Raw genomic sequence first — 16,364 nt, 5'->3', positions numbered from 1 at the left:
CCCTGTAACTGGACACATTTATTTTCTTTTTTTTTTTTTTTTTTTTTTTTTTTTTTTTTTTTTTTTTTTTTTTTTTTTTTTTTTTTGTGGAACTATGATCAGCTATGTCCAATGTCTTTCTCAAAGCCCTCAACAGAAAAGGAAACTCTTCAAGCCACCATGAACAGTGACTTCCTTCCTTTACAAGAACTTTGTCACTCAAGCTGCTCATCCTGGGCTGAGTGAAAAACTGTTCATCAGTTATTGCTCCAAAGGCAGCTGCAGATCTGCAAGTCCTGAACTGCACTGTGTCCTTTCATGCCAGTCTGATCCTCCTCAAAGTGAGTGGATTATCTTTCTGGCCCAGGATTGGGATGCTACTGAAGCAACAACGAGGCTGTGATGGAGAAGACAATGCGTGGGAAGAAAATCCCAGATCAAGGGGGGGGGATAGGAAGAGAGGCTGAGTTTCTTGGAAAAATAAAAATACCTTTACAGCTGAACTCTGGTTGGGGGTGAGGGGTGCTTTCACAGCATGTGCTTGACTTGCCCTAGGCACACCAACACTACTGTGATGAGCACAGGGCAGTGAACAACAAGTGGTGGCCATGCTCCAGGCTCCAGCACTCACCTGAAAATGCCCATCACTGATGTGAAACAGTTATTTATTCTGCCTTAATTTAAAAGCTGGTGTATTAATTGAATGTCACTTCCCACTTTTTTTTTTTAAGCTGTTCTTTGCTGTGGGGAGGAGAGGGGGCTTAGAGCAACACGGGGATAAGCAAGGGGCTTTCTAAAAGTTGTGTGATGCTCGTGCTGTGGGGAACCTTGTGCTGGTACCACTGTGTGTTTTGGTTTTTTTATCAGGCTCTATCTTGTATATGCTGAAGTCATTGGAAATGTGACATGGTTTATATTAAAGCTGCAAACACTCATGTGCATCTCTGGCTGTTCTGGATAAGAGGGGAAGGAGGCTCTTTGCTTTGTGCTGGGCCTGAGAGCACAGGGCTGCAGGCGGAAGGTCTGGGTTAAAATTAAAGAGGAATTCCCTAATTTAAGCACATACAGAATCATGGAAGGGTTGAGGATCTTAAAGGCCAGAGGAAGGGATACTGTCTACTCTCCCAGGCTGCTCCAAACCTCATCCAGCCTGGCCTTGGACACTTCCAGGGCTGTGGCAGCCACAGCTTCTCTGGGCAACCTGTGCTAGGGCCTCCCCACCCTCACAGGGAAGAAACTGCAGCTATCAGGATTGGGATTTTAGACACAAGCAAAATCAAAGGCCCGGAAACGTCAAGAGGGGCTCAGGCCAGCGGGACTGCGCCGAGCCCCGACAGGCGCGGGCTGGGGCCAAGAGCCCGGGCTGAGGGAGGGCGGGAGCACCGCCCTGTCCCCGCCCCGTCACACCCCCCGCCCTCCGCAGTGGTACCACCCCGCCCCTTTCCCCGGCGGGGAGTGGAGCGAACCACTGCGGCGACCTCTGCACTCGAAGGGGGGGAAACGCCACCCGCGCATGCGTCCGGTCGGAGCGTTGCTAGGGCGCGCGTGGTGACGGCGACACGGCGGGGTCTGGTTGGGGACCCGCGGGCGGCCGGAGCGCTGGCGCTTGCCCGCTGCTCCCCAGAGCCCTCCGGCAGCCCCGCGGGAGCCTATGGAGAGCGGCCCGCGCAATGCCATAGTGTTCAACGCCTCCAAGGGCGAGAGCTTCACGCCGGCCGGCGGCTACAAGGCCCTGCGGAAGAGGCTGCGCGGCAGCTGGAAGGTGCAGAGGTGAGGGGCGGCTCTCGGGGCACGGCGAGGCCCCGGCGGGCGAGTGTGGGCTGTGCCGGGCACCCGAGTGGCCTTTGGGGGCGAATGCCGTGAGCTGAGGCCGCTCTCTCGCCTTGATTGCGCCCTGTTGCATCTTCTGCCGCTGTGGGATGCTGTGCGTGGTTCTTGGGAGCTACAGCTCACCTGTAGGAGATGGAGTGTAAGTTGGAAGGATGAAGCTCCTCATACAGGTTTGTGAGTCTGTCCCGATTTGGAGTTTGGGACAAAAAGAAAGCAGGGGGTTTGTAGATGGTGCTGTTTATCTGACTGCTGCAAAATGGCATGTCATGGAGCTGTTTGGGAGAGATCAGGGAAAGGTTCTTCCCCAGAGGTGCTGGCACTGCCCAGGCTCCCCAGGGAATGGGCACGGCCCCGAGGCTGCCAGAGCTCCAGGAGCGCTGGGACAGCGCTGCCAGGGGTGCCCAGGCTGGGCTTGTTGGGGGGGTCTGGGCAGGATTGGGGCTGGGCTCCATGGTCCTTTCCACCTCATCTTATTCTATGAAATGTGGCCAGACCAAAAAGAAGAAAATGAAAAATAGTAGGAAGCTCCTCAGGTGCAAAGTTTAGTAGCAGCTGTGACAGCTTGCAGCAGTTCTGGATCTGCCACAGTGCCTTGTCAGAGGAGCATTACTGTTTAGCTGGTTGGCATTTGTAAGGATTATTTTTGCTCAAGTTGTCAACTTTAAACCCAGATAAAAGGGTGCAAAGTGACTGAAGTGATTTGCTTTGTGTTCATTTGCAAGTCCTTTATAAAAAAAAAAAAAAAAAAAAGGAAAAAGTTGTGGTTCAGGACTACATCCAAGAATAATGTGTGTTTTATTAATCTATTCATAGCTTAAAGGATGAGATCACTTCTGAGAGACTGTTTGGGGTGAAATTGTGGATTACAGCAGGACCAAGAGAGAAGTTCAGTGCTGATGAGGTAAGAAGTCAATAATTGTTTTCAAGCACATTTTAAAATGTGCTTAAGTAGAAAAGAACAAGACAAAGAAGACTTTGCTGTAATGCTGCTTTAAATGAGTTCATATACATTGGAATTTGAATGTTTTTCTTATTTAACAAAGGACAAAGTTAAATGCAAGCAGTCAAAATAATTTCTCTCCCCTCATCTCAATATAAGTTCATGCAGTTTTGTGCATAGGTTCTCATGTTTGTTTTTTTTCCTGGATCTTTGTTGATTTCTAGTTTTCTGTTCTGAAGAAATTCCTGGAGGATGGTGGGGCCATCCTGGTGATGCTGAGAGAAGGTGGAGAGTCCCGGAATGGCACAAATATTAACTTTTTGTTAGAAGAATATGGGATCATTTTCAATAATGGTAATGGGGCTCACTGCTACCTTTAGAAATCAATTTGCAGCAAAATTGAAAGAGCAGGTTTAGCCTTTGTGGATACAAGCCAAGCAGATCTTTCTCACAAAGTATCTTTTGATCGAAAAGATTTTTTTTCTTTAAATCTGAATGCACATGGCAAGGTAATATTGGAGCACAGCAAAGGCTTTCCATGGACAGAGTACATGGGCAACTTGGCCATTTCCATTCCTTTGCTGTAGTTGTTAGTTTTAATTTACTAAAAAAAAAAAAAAAAAAAAAATTGGGAAATTTCTTGATTAAAAAGCCATTAATTTAAAACATTTTTCCACACATTTTAAAGGATTGAATCACTTAATGCTCACACTGAATAAGAAGTGACACTTTTCTTTAGCAGACCAATAAAATGTCACTCATTAGTTTTATGCTGCCAGTGTGGAGAAAAACCCCAACAACCCAAGGCAAGTGTGTGTCAGTGTACATAAAATATTTGGGGTCTTTGGTGGATTTTCTAGACTATGCATCTTTTTTGCATCAATAGGACTCAATTCATCAGGTGTTTGGAAGATGTATGAAAAAAATAGAGTTGTAAAAGTCGATACAGGCTGCTTTAACTGCATCATCTATTTGTCTCTTTTGCTTTGCAGAAGATGGTGATGTGTTTAACTTTTTGTATTTTTATTTGAATTTGCAAACATATTCCTATCCTAAATCTATTCTGTCCAAAAGGAAACAGTAGTGAAGGCTGATTTTAGTTCTTTTGGTAGCCAGATGTCAGATTTGTGGTGTTAGAAGCGAAGACCCAAGAGCTAAACTAATTTTTCTTTGCTAAATCTAACACATTGATCAGCTAAGATGTCAATTTCTGTATTTTTTTCTTTTTGCAAGATGCTGTAGTACGAAATGTATATTACAAGTACCACCACCCAAAAGAAGCACTAATCTCTGATGGAGTTTTGAACAGGTAAATATTTGGGGTATGTGAATCTTCACAGTAAACTCTTGTAAGCTGGATTGTTTTCAGTAAGGTTTGTTTTTCAATATCTTGTAGGGGAATCAGTGAAGCTGCAAAGAAAACAGTGCTTGAGACAACAGATGAAGATGGAAGGGGCCGTGACTCTCAGTAAGTGTTTTCTCTGAGGAAACTGATGTCAAAATGTGTAGAACACCTCAGAATTGGCAGGTTTGTGATTAGCAGCAGTACACAGTGCTTATGGTGAGGTTTTCTAATGCATTTCTTAAGTTCTTGTGCTTCTTAGGTTATATCTGGAAAGGAGAATCTGTTTAGTAGAGCTTGGTAACCTCTGAAGGAGCAGGAGGGATAGGTTTGGAAAGGAATTACAGTTCTCATGACCAAATCTTGTTTGCCTCTAGTCTGTGGGTTTGAGTTTGAGTTCTGTGAATCTGTCCAGCCTGCCTGGTGCATGCAGGTGCTTATGGAATTCCTGTATTTCCTGCAGAGCTCTCACCTTTGTTTATCCTTTTGGAGCCACACTGAATGTGATGAAGCCAGCAGTGGCAATTCTGTCCACAGGCTCTGTCTGCTTCCCTCTCAACAGGCCTATCCTGGCTTTCTATCAGCATGAGGTATGAGCTGCCTGGGGCCCTCCCTGCATTCCCCCTGCCCCACACAAAACTTGTGAGTGGATCTTTTGGGGCTGCTTACAAACCCACCTTAGTTTTTGATACATCTGCAAACTCCAGATGAGCCCAGTGACTCCTGAGGGTTTTTATGGTAAACTTCTTTGCATGAGGCTCAGAGGAGAATTAATGAGATGGTCAGCAAAGATTACATATTTTTGGTTGACTGGTGGATATCTTTAGTTCTTTAAAGTTTTAGGGGTTTTTTTCTGCTGTTTTAGTAATAATTTATTAAATAAGATTATTATTAGCTTTGTAAGTACAGCATATTGAATTCCAAGGTTCTCACCTTGGCACCAGTAGATTTTTCAGGTGTTGTTTTACTCATCCAGCCCTGTTAATTTACAAAAATAAATTCAGAAATTTAGTAGTAAAGAGTTACAAGCACAGGATTGATATTGTTAATGAATGTAAACAAGTTAACACTGTTTTTTGCTATGTAGAGAAATAATGCAATGCAATAACAATTGCCTCTAAAACTGTGATTTGGAAGGAATTTTTGGTATATTGTATTCTTTGTTGGTAGAGTAAAGGTGGAAAGATGGCAGCCCTGGGATCTTCCCACATGTTCAATGACCAGTATTTAGATAAAGAAGAAAATGGCAAGATTATGGTAAGTTTGAGGTTTTTGGGAGTTTTGTTTTGTTTTTTTTTTTTCTTTTAAAACAGCCTGTTGTATCTCCACAACATTTGCAAAAATGACCAGTATTTAGATAAAGAAGAAAATGGCAAGATCATGGTAAGTTTGAGTTTTTTGGGAGTTTTGTTTTGGTTTTTTTTTCTTTAAAAACACCCTGTTGTATCTCCAGAACATTTGCAACGCACTCCAGGCTCAGCTTCATTTTAGAGCAAGACAGTTATGAAATGGATTCAGTATGGGAATTCTCAGCCAATACTAAGAGATATTTTTTGGTTTATTATCTTATTTTAATTTTTTTTCATGGTATGTTATTTAATAGATTTAATAGAAGATTTAAGCATAGTACGAGATTACTTGGATCCTCCTGAAAGTAACTGAGTTTTGCCCTTCCCTAGGATGTGCTTTTCCAGTGGCTCACAACATCTGATATCCACTTAAACCAGATGGATATGGAGGACCCCGAGGTAAGAGAGATCCATCCCAAGGAGGTGAAGAACAGTGGGATCAGCACAGGTCTTGGCACACCCTGTGTTTAGCACAGAGTGGCTAACAGCAAGATGGGTGCTGCTGTTGTTGCAGAACCTTTATTCATGGTCTAGGATTGAGTAGACAGATGGCTCAGTGTAAAAATTAATGGTACCACTCAGCCTTAGATTGCTATTCATCATCAGATATCATTTGTGAAAGTCTCTTTCCAATTTGCCCATGTTTATGAGATGGACTGCTCCAGTGTGATGAGTTTGCACTTCACTCTGAGCCCTGAGACAAGAGGAATGTGCAGGAAGGAAAAGCAGATTTTCTGTATGTGAGTAGGGATCAACCTGTGTGTCAGTTTTAGTTGTATACAAATGCTGGTTTTATTTGGAAATATCTTTATGTGATTAAGTTGCATACTCTGTGTGCATAAAAACCAGCAGTTTTGCATAGTTGATTAGTAAGCTGTCTGTTTTAAAGAATTAGCAGAAACCAAATGAAGCACTGCTGTTGGGTAGCTTTACAGCTGAGAGTTACTGATCTAGTGAGCTGCACTGCAAAGGGCCATACCTGGTAAAGAGGGAAATAATTATTTCTAAGTGAGATTTTAGGTCAGATACGAGGTAAAAAGAGAAAATGGGAATGGGTTGGCCATTTCAGATGACAGGGGTGTGTATCTGTGTGTCCAGATTTCAGAGTACACCGTGCTCCCAGACACAGCCGCGCTCTCCGAGCAGCTGCGAGTGTGCCTGCAGGAGGGAGATGAGAACCCCAGGGACTTCACAAAGCTGTTTGATACATCCCTCTATCAGCTGGACACAACTGCCCTCCCTTCAGTTATCAAGTCAGCAGCTGTAATTTTCTTATTACTTATTTATTTATTCCATTTGGTGTTCTGCATTTTCTGTTTGTGCTGAACTCTGTCCCTTCAGAGCAGGAAGGACTGAGCATTTTGAATATGGATATACCAGAAGATAGATTTGTACAGTGTGGCAATGATGTTTTCTCTTGCTTCTTGTTTTAGCTGTAATTTCTGGCCCTCTTTTCTCCTTTTTTTTTCTGACTACATGAAATTTATTGACCTGATACTTTGGGAACTGTCTGCAGTGAAGTTGGGCACCTTCTGGAGAGATAACTGGGAACTGCTCATTTTTCCACTTTTGAATTATTTGGCACTTACCGAAAGCTGCATTTCAGTCACCTTTGCATTTCCCAAAAATTAGGTTTTAAGTTTTACCTGTTGCTCATTTTTACCAGTTTGTGTCACTATCAGTTTTGTCCATCATAACTCTCCTGTTGCCCAGATCATGTTGGAGCACTTGGAGTAGTGGCAGCTTAGCACAGATTCCATGAAACTCCACTCGTCTAGGGACACTTTTTCTTCTTACTCTGTATTTCTTGTATTTTCACTAGTTGTGAATTCACAGGAGGATCTCCCTTCTGACCCCATAACAAATACTTTTTTAAAAAAATAACTATTACTATTGACTTCCTTATAAACTTTCTTGAAATCCCAGTTCTGCTTGTTTTGTGCTGGATCTCTTTTCCTTCATCTGTGTTCATCCTTCTAAAAGTTGATTGTAGAATTGAGCTGTGATTTTTTTAGTCACCTTATATATCCACCTATCATTATCTTCCCCTGTCAGAACTTTAATTTTCTCACTGTACAAGTTATTTCTTACTGATCTGTAGTTCTCTTAGGTCCTTATAAAATGGACATCCCTTTTTTTTTGTGCTGTTACAGTGCAAAACTTTGATGCTGGTGTGTTCACAAAAACTCATCTCTGTAGCCTGCTAGTGGAAATAGTTGTGGTATCACTTTTTCCCTCATACTTTGAATTTTTCTGTGCTGCAGAGCTTATGAAGAACTGAATATGAAACATGAACCCCTCCAACTCATTCAGCCTGAATTTGAGACTCCACTACCTGTCCTCCAGCCAGCTGTGAGTAATTTTCTTGCTTGTACAGTACAGGGAGAGCCCTTCTCCAGGAAGGTTGGACTCGATAATCTTGGATGTCTGTTCCAAACTTAATGAGTCTCTATATAATTTGTTTCATGCAAAAACTCTGTGTGTCATTTCCATGGCTCTGTAGAAGAAGTAGTGAGAAATGCTGTAGTAATAATTAAACACTAGGGAGTTGACTACACTGCAGGGACCATCTTTTAGGAAAGAGCACTCATTTACACTTCTAATTTATTAAAAGAGCTTCAAAATGTAGTGTGTGGTACCAAAACAGAATCCTTGTGTAGTGAGCCTTTGACTGAGTAGCTGCTCCCCGTCCTGTGAGGTGCTGGCTCAGCCTTCCCAGTGAAAACAGGATGTGGTGTTTGAGAAAGCTGTGGTGGTGAAGGTACTGCACTGTCTGCTGCCAGGGAGGAGCCAGTCTTTCCTGCTCTGCCTCCATCTCCCAGATCCTCAGGGGAAGCAGAAAGTGGACCATTGGTCTTTTACAGCAGGAGCTGATCAAACTTTAACCACCAATGTTTGGGCTGACAGCAACAACATGAGCTATGGGGGTGTCAAACTCATTTCAGAAGGCAGGAATCTCTGAGTATCTGAATTTTGCCATCATTGTTCCATCCTGCTTTACCCTGGCCACTGAGAAAGCATCACTGGGATCCTTCAGAGCTTCAGGAATGCAACTGAAAGTGGTGTCTCACTCATTGCTTTTTAAAAACCCATGTCCAGCTTGTGGCATAAATGGTGCCTACATGAAACAGAAAATACTCTGACCAGAATTGATGTCACTATGTTTTCAGGGTGAGCTGTTAGGGCCAATTTAGTTCCTCAGCTCTCAGCCATCACTTGGGTCTCATGGAGCAAAACTGAAACTGCAAATGAGAATGTCTAGTTGTGGTGCTGGGTGATAATTCTGGCATACACGTGACTAAATTATTTTTGAATGTTCACTTATTTTTACAACATAGAAATGAAATTTTCAAGTGGTGGCCCTTGGTTCAGTGGCTTTGGAGTTGTTTTTGACTTTTTAAAGGATTTCTTCAAGTTCAATATAAGTTCAAAACTGCTGTCTTAAAGATCTATAAAGTGTAAGAAAAATATGTGGCAATCAACCGTGCTGCTTTTTGTCTCCAAGGTTTTTCCACCTGCTTTCAAAGAATTGCCTCCTCCTGCTCTGGAACTGTTTGACTTGGATGAAACTTTTTCCTCAGAGAAAGCACGTCTTGCAGAGATCACGAACAAATGTAAGTGGAGCAGATTGTTTGCACATTTAAAATAAAAGTCCAGTTTTTTTAGAGGAAAATTGTTATATTTAATTTTAAAGAATGGACCTCATTTAGGAAAATCTACTGCTCTTCTCCTGATCTAAGAAATTGAAAGGCTTTGGAAATCAATAGTGCGACTTTATGTGCCATGACATTATATTTTGTCTATTACAATAACATTTTATCGTGCTTCTGCCTGCTGTTTCCTATATTGTGCATAAATTGCTTTGTGCAGTCTTGCTGATAAATTTCACATCCTTTTTATGCTTTGAAGTTAAAATGTTAAGATTATTCTAAACATACAAAGATGAGCAGGTACTGGCTGGAGGAATGCGTCATGTCTAGTCCACTGAGCTTAGTGATGGGACTGAACCTCCCAGGATGCCAACAGCAAATGGAGATTCAGAGCAGGTTTTTGGCCAGCTGCTCCAGATGTGTGACACTCACGTGCCTTCTTCCCTGGGTGCTTGTTTAGGCACTGACGATGACCTGGAGTTCTACGTGCGGAAATGCGGCGATATCCTGGGGGTGACCAGTGAACTCCCAAAGGACAAGCAAGATGCCAAATATATCCTGGAGCACATCTTCTTCCAAGTGGTTGAGTTTAAGAAACTGAATCAGGTATTTTTAATAACGATTACAAGTGAGTAGTTGGTAGTAGCAGCAGTGAGGGTGGTGTGTCACTGTAGCAGCTACACTTGTCACAGGCAAGAGGTGATGTAAGACATTAGCTGTGCAATAAATGAGACCAGTGAAGTGTGATCCACAGTACTTATGGCTGTTAATCTCCATAAAACATGTACTGCTCAATTTATTAAGTCTCTCATTTATTTTAATTGGGGGATTAGTACACGCAAGTGTAGTTTGTAATTGCAGCTAAATCCAGTTCATGACTGGTGCCTGAGTGAGAGCAGGGAGTCCTCAGGAGTGTTCACAGCTCTGGCCAGTGCTGCAGCGCAGAGGTGACACTGTCATTGTTCCTCAGGAGCTGCACTGAAATGCAGCTGTGCTGAAAGAAATCTTCATAGCAAATGTAATACTTCAAAGCGTGTTTGGAGCATATTGGCAGAGCAGCAATTTGTGCTATCAAGAATTGCCCATTCCACATGTAATCTATTTAAGCCAAAAATCTTACAGTTCTATCCTGTTGTTAAAACTCTTTTTTTTTCTTTTTTTTTTCCTTCTTCTTCCCTTACTTAAGGAACACGATACTGACCCAAGTGAAGCTGGATTCCAGAACAGTACCTGAGACCTGGCTTTCCCCAGTTTGAGATAGACCTTTTAGGGAAAGTGTATTTTTCCATTTCTAAAGTCTCTCTTCTCAGCGTATTGATTGGGACTGTCTCAGTAGTTCACTGGATGCTTGGATCATTTATGTGTGGTAGTTCAGGTAATTAATGCCTTCTGGGGAACTGCTTGTATTTCACAAGCAATTTCCAAAGAATTTCTTATTTTTCTACTTCTTTATTGAAACTGTAATTTTTTAATATATTAAAAAATATACCAAGAAAATGTGTTTTGGGTCCTTCTTTCTGGCTCCACCATTTATTTTCTTGTAGTTAAGTCTTACTCTTGGTTCTCCTGGTGTACATGAAATCCTTAATTGCACTGTGAGAAGGGTTGTTATTTTGGTTTGTGAACTGAGGACAAAAAAATAGAGCCATAATTTTAACAGGAGATGCTGAAAATACATTTATCACCCTGAGGCAGCCTCCTTTTGTCTCTCTGCCAAAGAGAACTAAGGAGAGGTGAGTTTGTTACTGTAGAAAGAAGACATTTCTTCCAAGGGAGGGGAGAGTTTGAAATTAAGCAATAATGACATTGTTGTAGATTGCTGCCTCATAGCAGACTGGAACTGCAGAATTTTAGAAAGAGAGGACAGCACATGGATGAAAACCTTAAGATTTAATAGATCATTATTAAGAAACTGTGATACTGCACAGAAACTCATGAATATTTTTACTTCCATGTATTTAATGTCTAGTCCACTCCCTGAGGTAGTGAGTTCAGTAATGCACAGGAGTGGAAATCCAGGTTGAATTCATTGACCGTGAAATGTTGAAGCTCAATGCACAGCAAAAATAGAATCAAGGAGATCAGTGGTGAGAAGATTTGTCAGCATCATCAACACCACACCTCTATTGCAAGGACATTTGTTAATGTATTAATGTGGTGAAATTGCATTATAAAGCTTTTTTTGGCTGTCAGTCTGACACTCAAATTATTAAATTTTCCCCCACTCAGGTCTTCCATGACTTCTGTGTTTTTACCTTGCTCTGCCCTGGTTTTTAAAATCAGAGCTGCTTTTTGCAAAGAATCTGTTCGTCTTTTTATCTCCCCAAAACATCTTTTTATTTTACATCTCTTCATGCTTCACATAGCACCTTGGCACAGGTTTTTTCTAAAGGAGGTGCCCCAAAGCTCCTGCCCAGTTGAGATGTGCTAATATAATGTTAGCAGAAGTGGTTGTATCTCTTCCTCAACTGCAGCCATTCCTTTTCCACAGCAGCATGTTGGAAATTTTTCATTTCTTCCTCTGTTTTCCTTTAAGGCCGTGGTTGTGTTTGTCACCCAGAGCACTTTGTACGTTCCAGCTCCAGATTTACACAACAAGCTTAACCTCTTCTCCTGTGCAGTATCAATAGCAATCAGTCAGCCAGCACAGACTGCAGCTGAACCAACCCCCTGAGTGCTCCTCTTGCTAATTTTAGCTGGGGTTTGTGCTCTTCTGGGGTGTTTATACTTCAAACTGTAAATAACTTTCTGTTTCCCAACCCTGTTTCAAGTTGTTTTGTCACCTGTTCCTGATGTAACATGGTTTAAAAAAGCCACACGAGCAGCCAGGAGATACAAGCAGCTCCCTCTTTTCTGGGTGTCTCTGAGACCTCTCTGACAGCTGAAGAACAAATTTTTTCATGAATGGATATTTTTTTACTAGTGTGAAATACATGTAGCTCACATCTCTCTTTCAAAGCTGTCCCTTTGGCCCTCTGGAAGTATTTAAACTTACTTTGTAACTAGAAACATTTTAGTCACGGGAGTGTGATACATGTAAAATTTATGGCTGACTGACAGAATTTCAAAGCAGTGCAAGTAGGTGAGTGCTTTCGAGAGGTGAGGCGAGGCCAAGGGGAGCAGGTTGGGCACATAGCTAGTGAGGGAGTTTATATATTAATGAAATTATTGCTGTGGTTCATAAAAGTTGGTTGATACTTTCCCTTTTTGTCTCTTTCCTGTCATGCAGTATAGCTCATTACCCCTTAATCTGCTCCTAAAAGAAGACGGGGACAGCACATTGGTTATTCAGCAAATGATAAATGTCCTGAAAATTGGCTTTAACAAGTTTCTCCTCCCTTTCTTTGCTGTAAGCAGAGACAGGAGAGGAACATCAGGATTGTGTGAGTGGGTGAGACCTAACAGGAGAGTGTGAAAATCTCTGATGGGTGGGTGCGATGGCCTGGGCTCCTTTCCTGCCCTCGGAGCAGGGGGTGGATGTGACAGAGGAAATCGTCCCTGCGCGGTGGCAGGTGCTGGATTCCCGCGGCCGGGACACCCGGGGTCGCTCGCTGCTGCCAGGCTGTGCTTTCCCGGTGCGCCAGGAGAGGGATCCGCGTCCCCGCCCGCGCTCCCGGCGGGCAGCGCCGGCCCCGCAGCCATGGCCCCGGGGCTGCGGCCGCGTCCCGCTGCCCCTTCTCCCCCGGGAGCCGCCCCGACCCCTGTGCCAGGTAACGGGGGCGGGCGGAGCGGGGCTCGGGCACGGCCAGCGCGGAGGATCCTGCCCCGGGCCGTGCCGAGGGGCTGCGCCCTCTGGGGCTGTACCGCAGGCCGGCCCGGGGTGTTCAGGGGGCTCAGCTTCAGGCCGGGAGGGCAGCGAGTCAGAGACCACCAGCAGAGAGACATTTGTATCTTTATTGTGCTAATACAAAACAGAGGGATCGGGAGGAGGAGGGGCCAGCAAGGCTGCGGCTCTCGGGGGTGCCATCACCAGCCCAAACATCTCCCATCACCAGTGCCGACTCGGCCACCCCAGGTGGGCAGATTTAATATGTCACCAGCTGCTGCCGTCACCACTCAAGCCGCTGGCTCAGTCTTCTGTGCTGCAGCGTGGATGATGGGGCAGGCACCCAGCAGCTCCAGCTGGAGCCGGGGCAGCAGCATCACAGAGCCTGGTGTACAAACACAGGGACAGCGTCAGGGTCACTCGGCTGGGTCTCCTGAGTGGCAGACCTGTGGATCAGCGTGGGGTGCTTCTTGAAGGCACCAGGCCAAGCCAGAGGAATCGCCACAGGGGTCTCCAGGAATGATGTGTCTGGTTTGGAGCATCCCAGTAAGCGTAATTCCTCAGTGCTGACATCGAGGGACGTGCTGGTATCCATAAAGGATTTTATGGCCGAGATGTCCCACCTGGGCACCGGCACTTTCCCGAGGGCTGAGATGTCTCCAGTCAGCTCAGAGCTCTTGAAGAGCAGGTTCTCCAGCGGTTTGGAGTGCTTATCTTTCTTGCAAGGCGTCGAGGTGTTCTGTGATGCCACATTCATCAGGCAGCCATCTCTGCTGGGGTGCTCACAGGACAAACCAGACAGCTCAAAGGTGGCCTGGCCATGGTGGGCCTTGCAGAAGCAGACGAGACTGAGGTCAGAGATGCCCTGGGTCAGGCTGTGCAGCTCAGTCTTCACACAGCTGCTCAGAGACTCCACCTGCTTGACAACACACAGAGAGCTGCCACTTGCTGTGTTGTCCACATCCACAGGAAGCTCCCAGGTGTCACGTTTGGAAGCACTGCTAGAGTCCATGTAATAGCTCACAACAGGAGAAGAATAGCTATGGCTGGAGGAGCTGGCCAAGAAGCCATTTTCCAGGATTTCTTTTCTGGTCAGAATGCTGGTACTGTGCCTCTGGGTGGACAGCATGGTGCAGAATCCAGCAGCTCTCTGGCTTATGGAGAGAGATCAGGATGACCCTGTCAGGATAAACCTGTTATTGTTCACTACTATTCACCAATGGATTACAGACTTACAGTAGCAGGACTGCTCTTGGCAAAATCCTGTCTCAGTCTTGCGAGGAGCTGAGCAGGATCCAGGACACATAGGAGGGCATCCAGCCTATCACTCTCTTTTAGGGTAAAAAGAGTTCTACCACAGCCTGTTGGTTGCTCAGAGGTCATAGTGGAATCTCCCTAAAGTAGTATTTATTTCACCTCAGCCTGTATATCACTACTCTTAGCTTTGTACAGGGGATGGAGGCATTTTATCCTCACTCCTGCAGTCAGGGGGCCACTCACCCCAGCTAGAATTGAGTTCCTTTGAGAAGGAGGCACCAAAACCAGGCTCTGGCTAGGATGGGAGAGGTTGAGGCTCTCATCTTACTTTAAGTCCTTTACATGATAACCCTCACCTCCAGCTCAGCCAGGAGCTGACTTCCAGCTCCTTCCTGAGGAACTGGGTAGGCCAGGGAAGGGGATGGCTGTACTCCAAACCCAGCTTTATTCTGACTGCATGTTAAACAGTGAGAAATAGCTCCTGAATTTACTGGAAAAGGGCTGTAGTCAGTCTAGTAGGAAAGTCTTCTTTAAGAAACTAAAACCTGCTTTTCTTAATATAAAAGAAGGAAGGAAGAAAACAGAAAAAAATAGTACCTTCAGCTCCTGTGAAGACCCTTCAGTATTCTTGACGCTTTTCTACTAGTGTGACTTACAGAGGTTTTATAGTTCTGGTAATCAATTAACAGGCTGATTTCCTAATTAAGCTAGTTTGGGAGAGGGAGGAGCTTCTGTTTGCCATTTGTTAAGCACAGGGGCAGTAAAGGTGGGCCATGGCTGACTGACAGAAGTTCTCTGAGGACTAGCTTGTGGTTCTCCTGTCAGTGGGTCCCTAGTAAGGTGACACTTTAAGTCTTGCCTTGTGTTTTGTGAGCTGCTGATTAGGAATATCTACGTGTACAGACCTTGCATTGATATAGACAGTATATGTTGCAATATTTGGGCAATGCTTTCATGCATAGGGTTGGATTGTTCTGCCTGTCCTAGGCAGGGCCAGGAGTTGGACTTTGATGATCTTTGGGGTCTCTTCCAGCCTAGAATATTCTGTGGTTCTGTAACATGTGTGATGCTCCTGCCCTGTACCCGGGGCTGCTGTAAAAACAGACCTTGCATTGATATAGACAGTATATGTTGCAATATTTGGGCAATGCTTTCACGCATAGGGTTGGATTGTTGTGCCTGTCCTAGGCAGGGCTAGGAGTTGGACTTTGATGATCTTTGGGGTCTCTTCCAGCCTAGAATATTCTGTGGTTCTATAACATGTGTGATGCTCCTGCCCTGTACCCGGGGCTGCTGTAAAACTGGGGGGGTGGGGGGGTGGAAATTGGGGGTCCCAGGGGTTGGGGGGTGTGAATGGAGGGCATCCTGTGTTGGCGTGGGGGGGCGGTCCCAGTGGTTTCAGGTGGATGTGGGGGTCCTGGAAGTCTCGGGTCCATGGGGAGGTGGATGCAGAGGTGTGGAGGATGGAAACGAGTAGTCATGGGTCAGTGCAGGGGTGGGTGAGGGAGGGTCCTGGGTCAGGGTGGGGGATCCCAGTGGTTTGGAGTCGGTACAGGGGCGGATGCAAAGAGATCCCAGGGTCAGTGCTGGGCTGGATGGGGAGGGTCGTGGGGGTCCCAGGTCGGTGTGGGGGTGGATGAGGATGTTCCCGGCGGGGACTCGGATCGATGCGAGATGGATGCGGTGGGTCTCGGATCGGTGCGGTGTCGGTGTAGGGATGGATGGGGGCGGGGGGGGAGGGGTCCAGGATCAGGTGCTGTGTTCGATGTGGGGAATCCCGGCAGTCCCGGCTCGGTGTTGGGGTCCTGGGGCTGGATGCGGGGATCCCACAGGATGTGCCGAGGTATGTGGGGGGCTGGATGCGGGGTGTCCCGGCTGGGTGTGACGGTGGATGCGGCAGTCCCGGCTCGGTGTTGGGGTCCTGGGGCTGGATGCGGGGATCCCACAGGATGTGCCGAGGTATGTGGCGGGCTGGAGGCGGGGTGTCCCGGCTCGGCGTGACGGTGGATGCGGGGTGTCCCGGCTCGCTGTGGGGATGGATGCGGGGTGTCCTGGCTCGCTGTGGGGATGGATGCGGGGTGTCCCGGCTCGCTGTGGGGATGGATGCGGGGTGTCCCGGCTCGGAGTGGCGGTGGATGCGGTGTGTCCCGGCTCGCTGTGGGGATAGATGCGGGGTGTCCCGGCTGGGTGTGACGGTGGATGCGGCAGTCCCGGCTCGGCATGAGGGTGGATGCGGGGTGGCCCGGCTCGC

The 16,364-nt window shown here is 45.8% G+C and overlaps 2 protein-coding genes across 3 annotated transcripts in view; both read left to right on the top strand.

Moving 5' to 3' along the window:
* Window positions 1-1,473: 1,473 nt before the first annotated feature.
* On the top strand, window positions 1,474-10,587 carry IFT52 (intraflagellar transport 52). 2 transcript variants are annotated; one of them, XM_041419252.1, is made up of 13 exons: window positions 1,474-1,749; window positions 2,623-2,710; window positions 2,974-3,103; window positions 3,983-4,058; window positions 4,146-4,217; window positions 4,555-4,681; window positions 5,262-5,348; window positions 5,771-5,839; window positions 6,539-6,693; window positions 7,705-7,792; window positions 8,946-9,054; window positions 9,551-9,696; window positions 10,277-10,587. In XM_041419252.1, the coding sequence occupies exons 1-13, from the start codon at window positions 1,631-1,633 to the stop codon at window positions 10,322-10,324; spliced, it is 1,314 nt and encodes a 437-aa protein (XP_041275186.1). In that variant the 5' UTR covers window positions 1,474-1,630; the 3' UTR covers window positions 10,325-10,587. The 2 variants fall into 2 exon arrangements, with proteins under 2 accessions (XP_041275186.1, XP_041275187.1); XM_041419253.1 differs by lacking the exon at window positions 1,474-1,749 and adding an exon at window positions 1,759-1,948.
* A 2,106-nt stretch (window positions 10,588-12,693) lies between these two features.
* The window catches only part of MYBL2 (MYB proto-oncogene like 2), a 16,978-nt gene continuing 13,307 nt past the window's right edge, over window positions 12,694-16,364 (top strand). Inside the window, exon 1 of the mRNA XM_041419269.1 lies at window positions 12,694-12,800. The gene's annotated coding sequence lies outside the window, so the exon portion shown is untranslated. The remainder of the gene's footprint in view (window positions 12,801-16,364) is intronic.

The sequence above is a fragment of the Onychostruthus taczanowskii genome, unplaced genomic scaffold (assembly GCF_017590055.1).
Source record: "Onychostruthus taczanowskii isolate IOZ18803 unplaced genomic scaffold, ASM1759005v1 scaffold60, whole genome shotgun sequence".
In the NCBI taxonomy this organism is placed as follows: domain Eukaryota; kingdom Metazoa; phylum Chordata; class Aves; order Passeriformes; family Passeridae; genus Onychostruthus; species Onychostruthus taczanowskii.
Note: the sequence above shows the minus strand (reverse complement) of the source record. Positions and strands in the feature narration are given on the sequence as shown.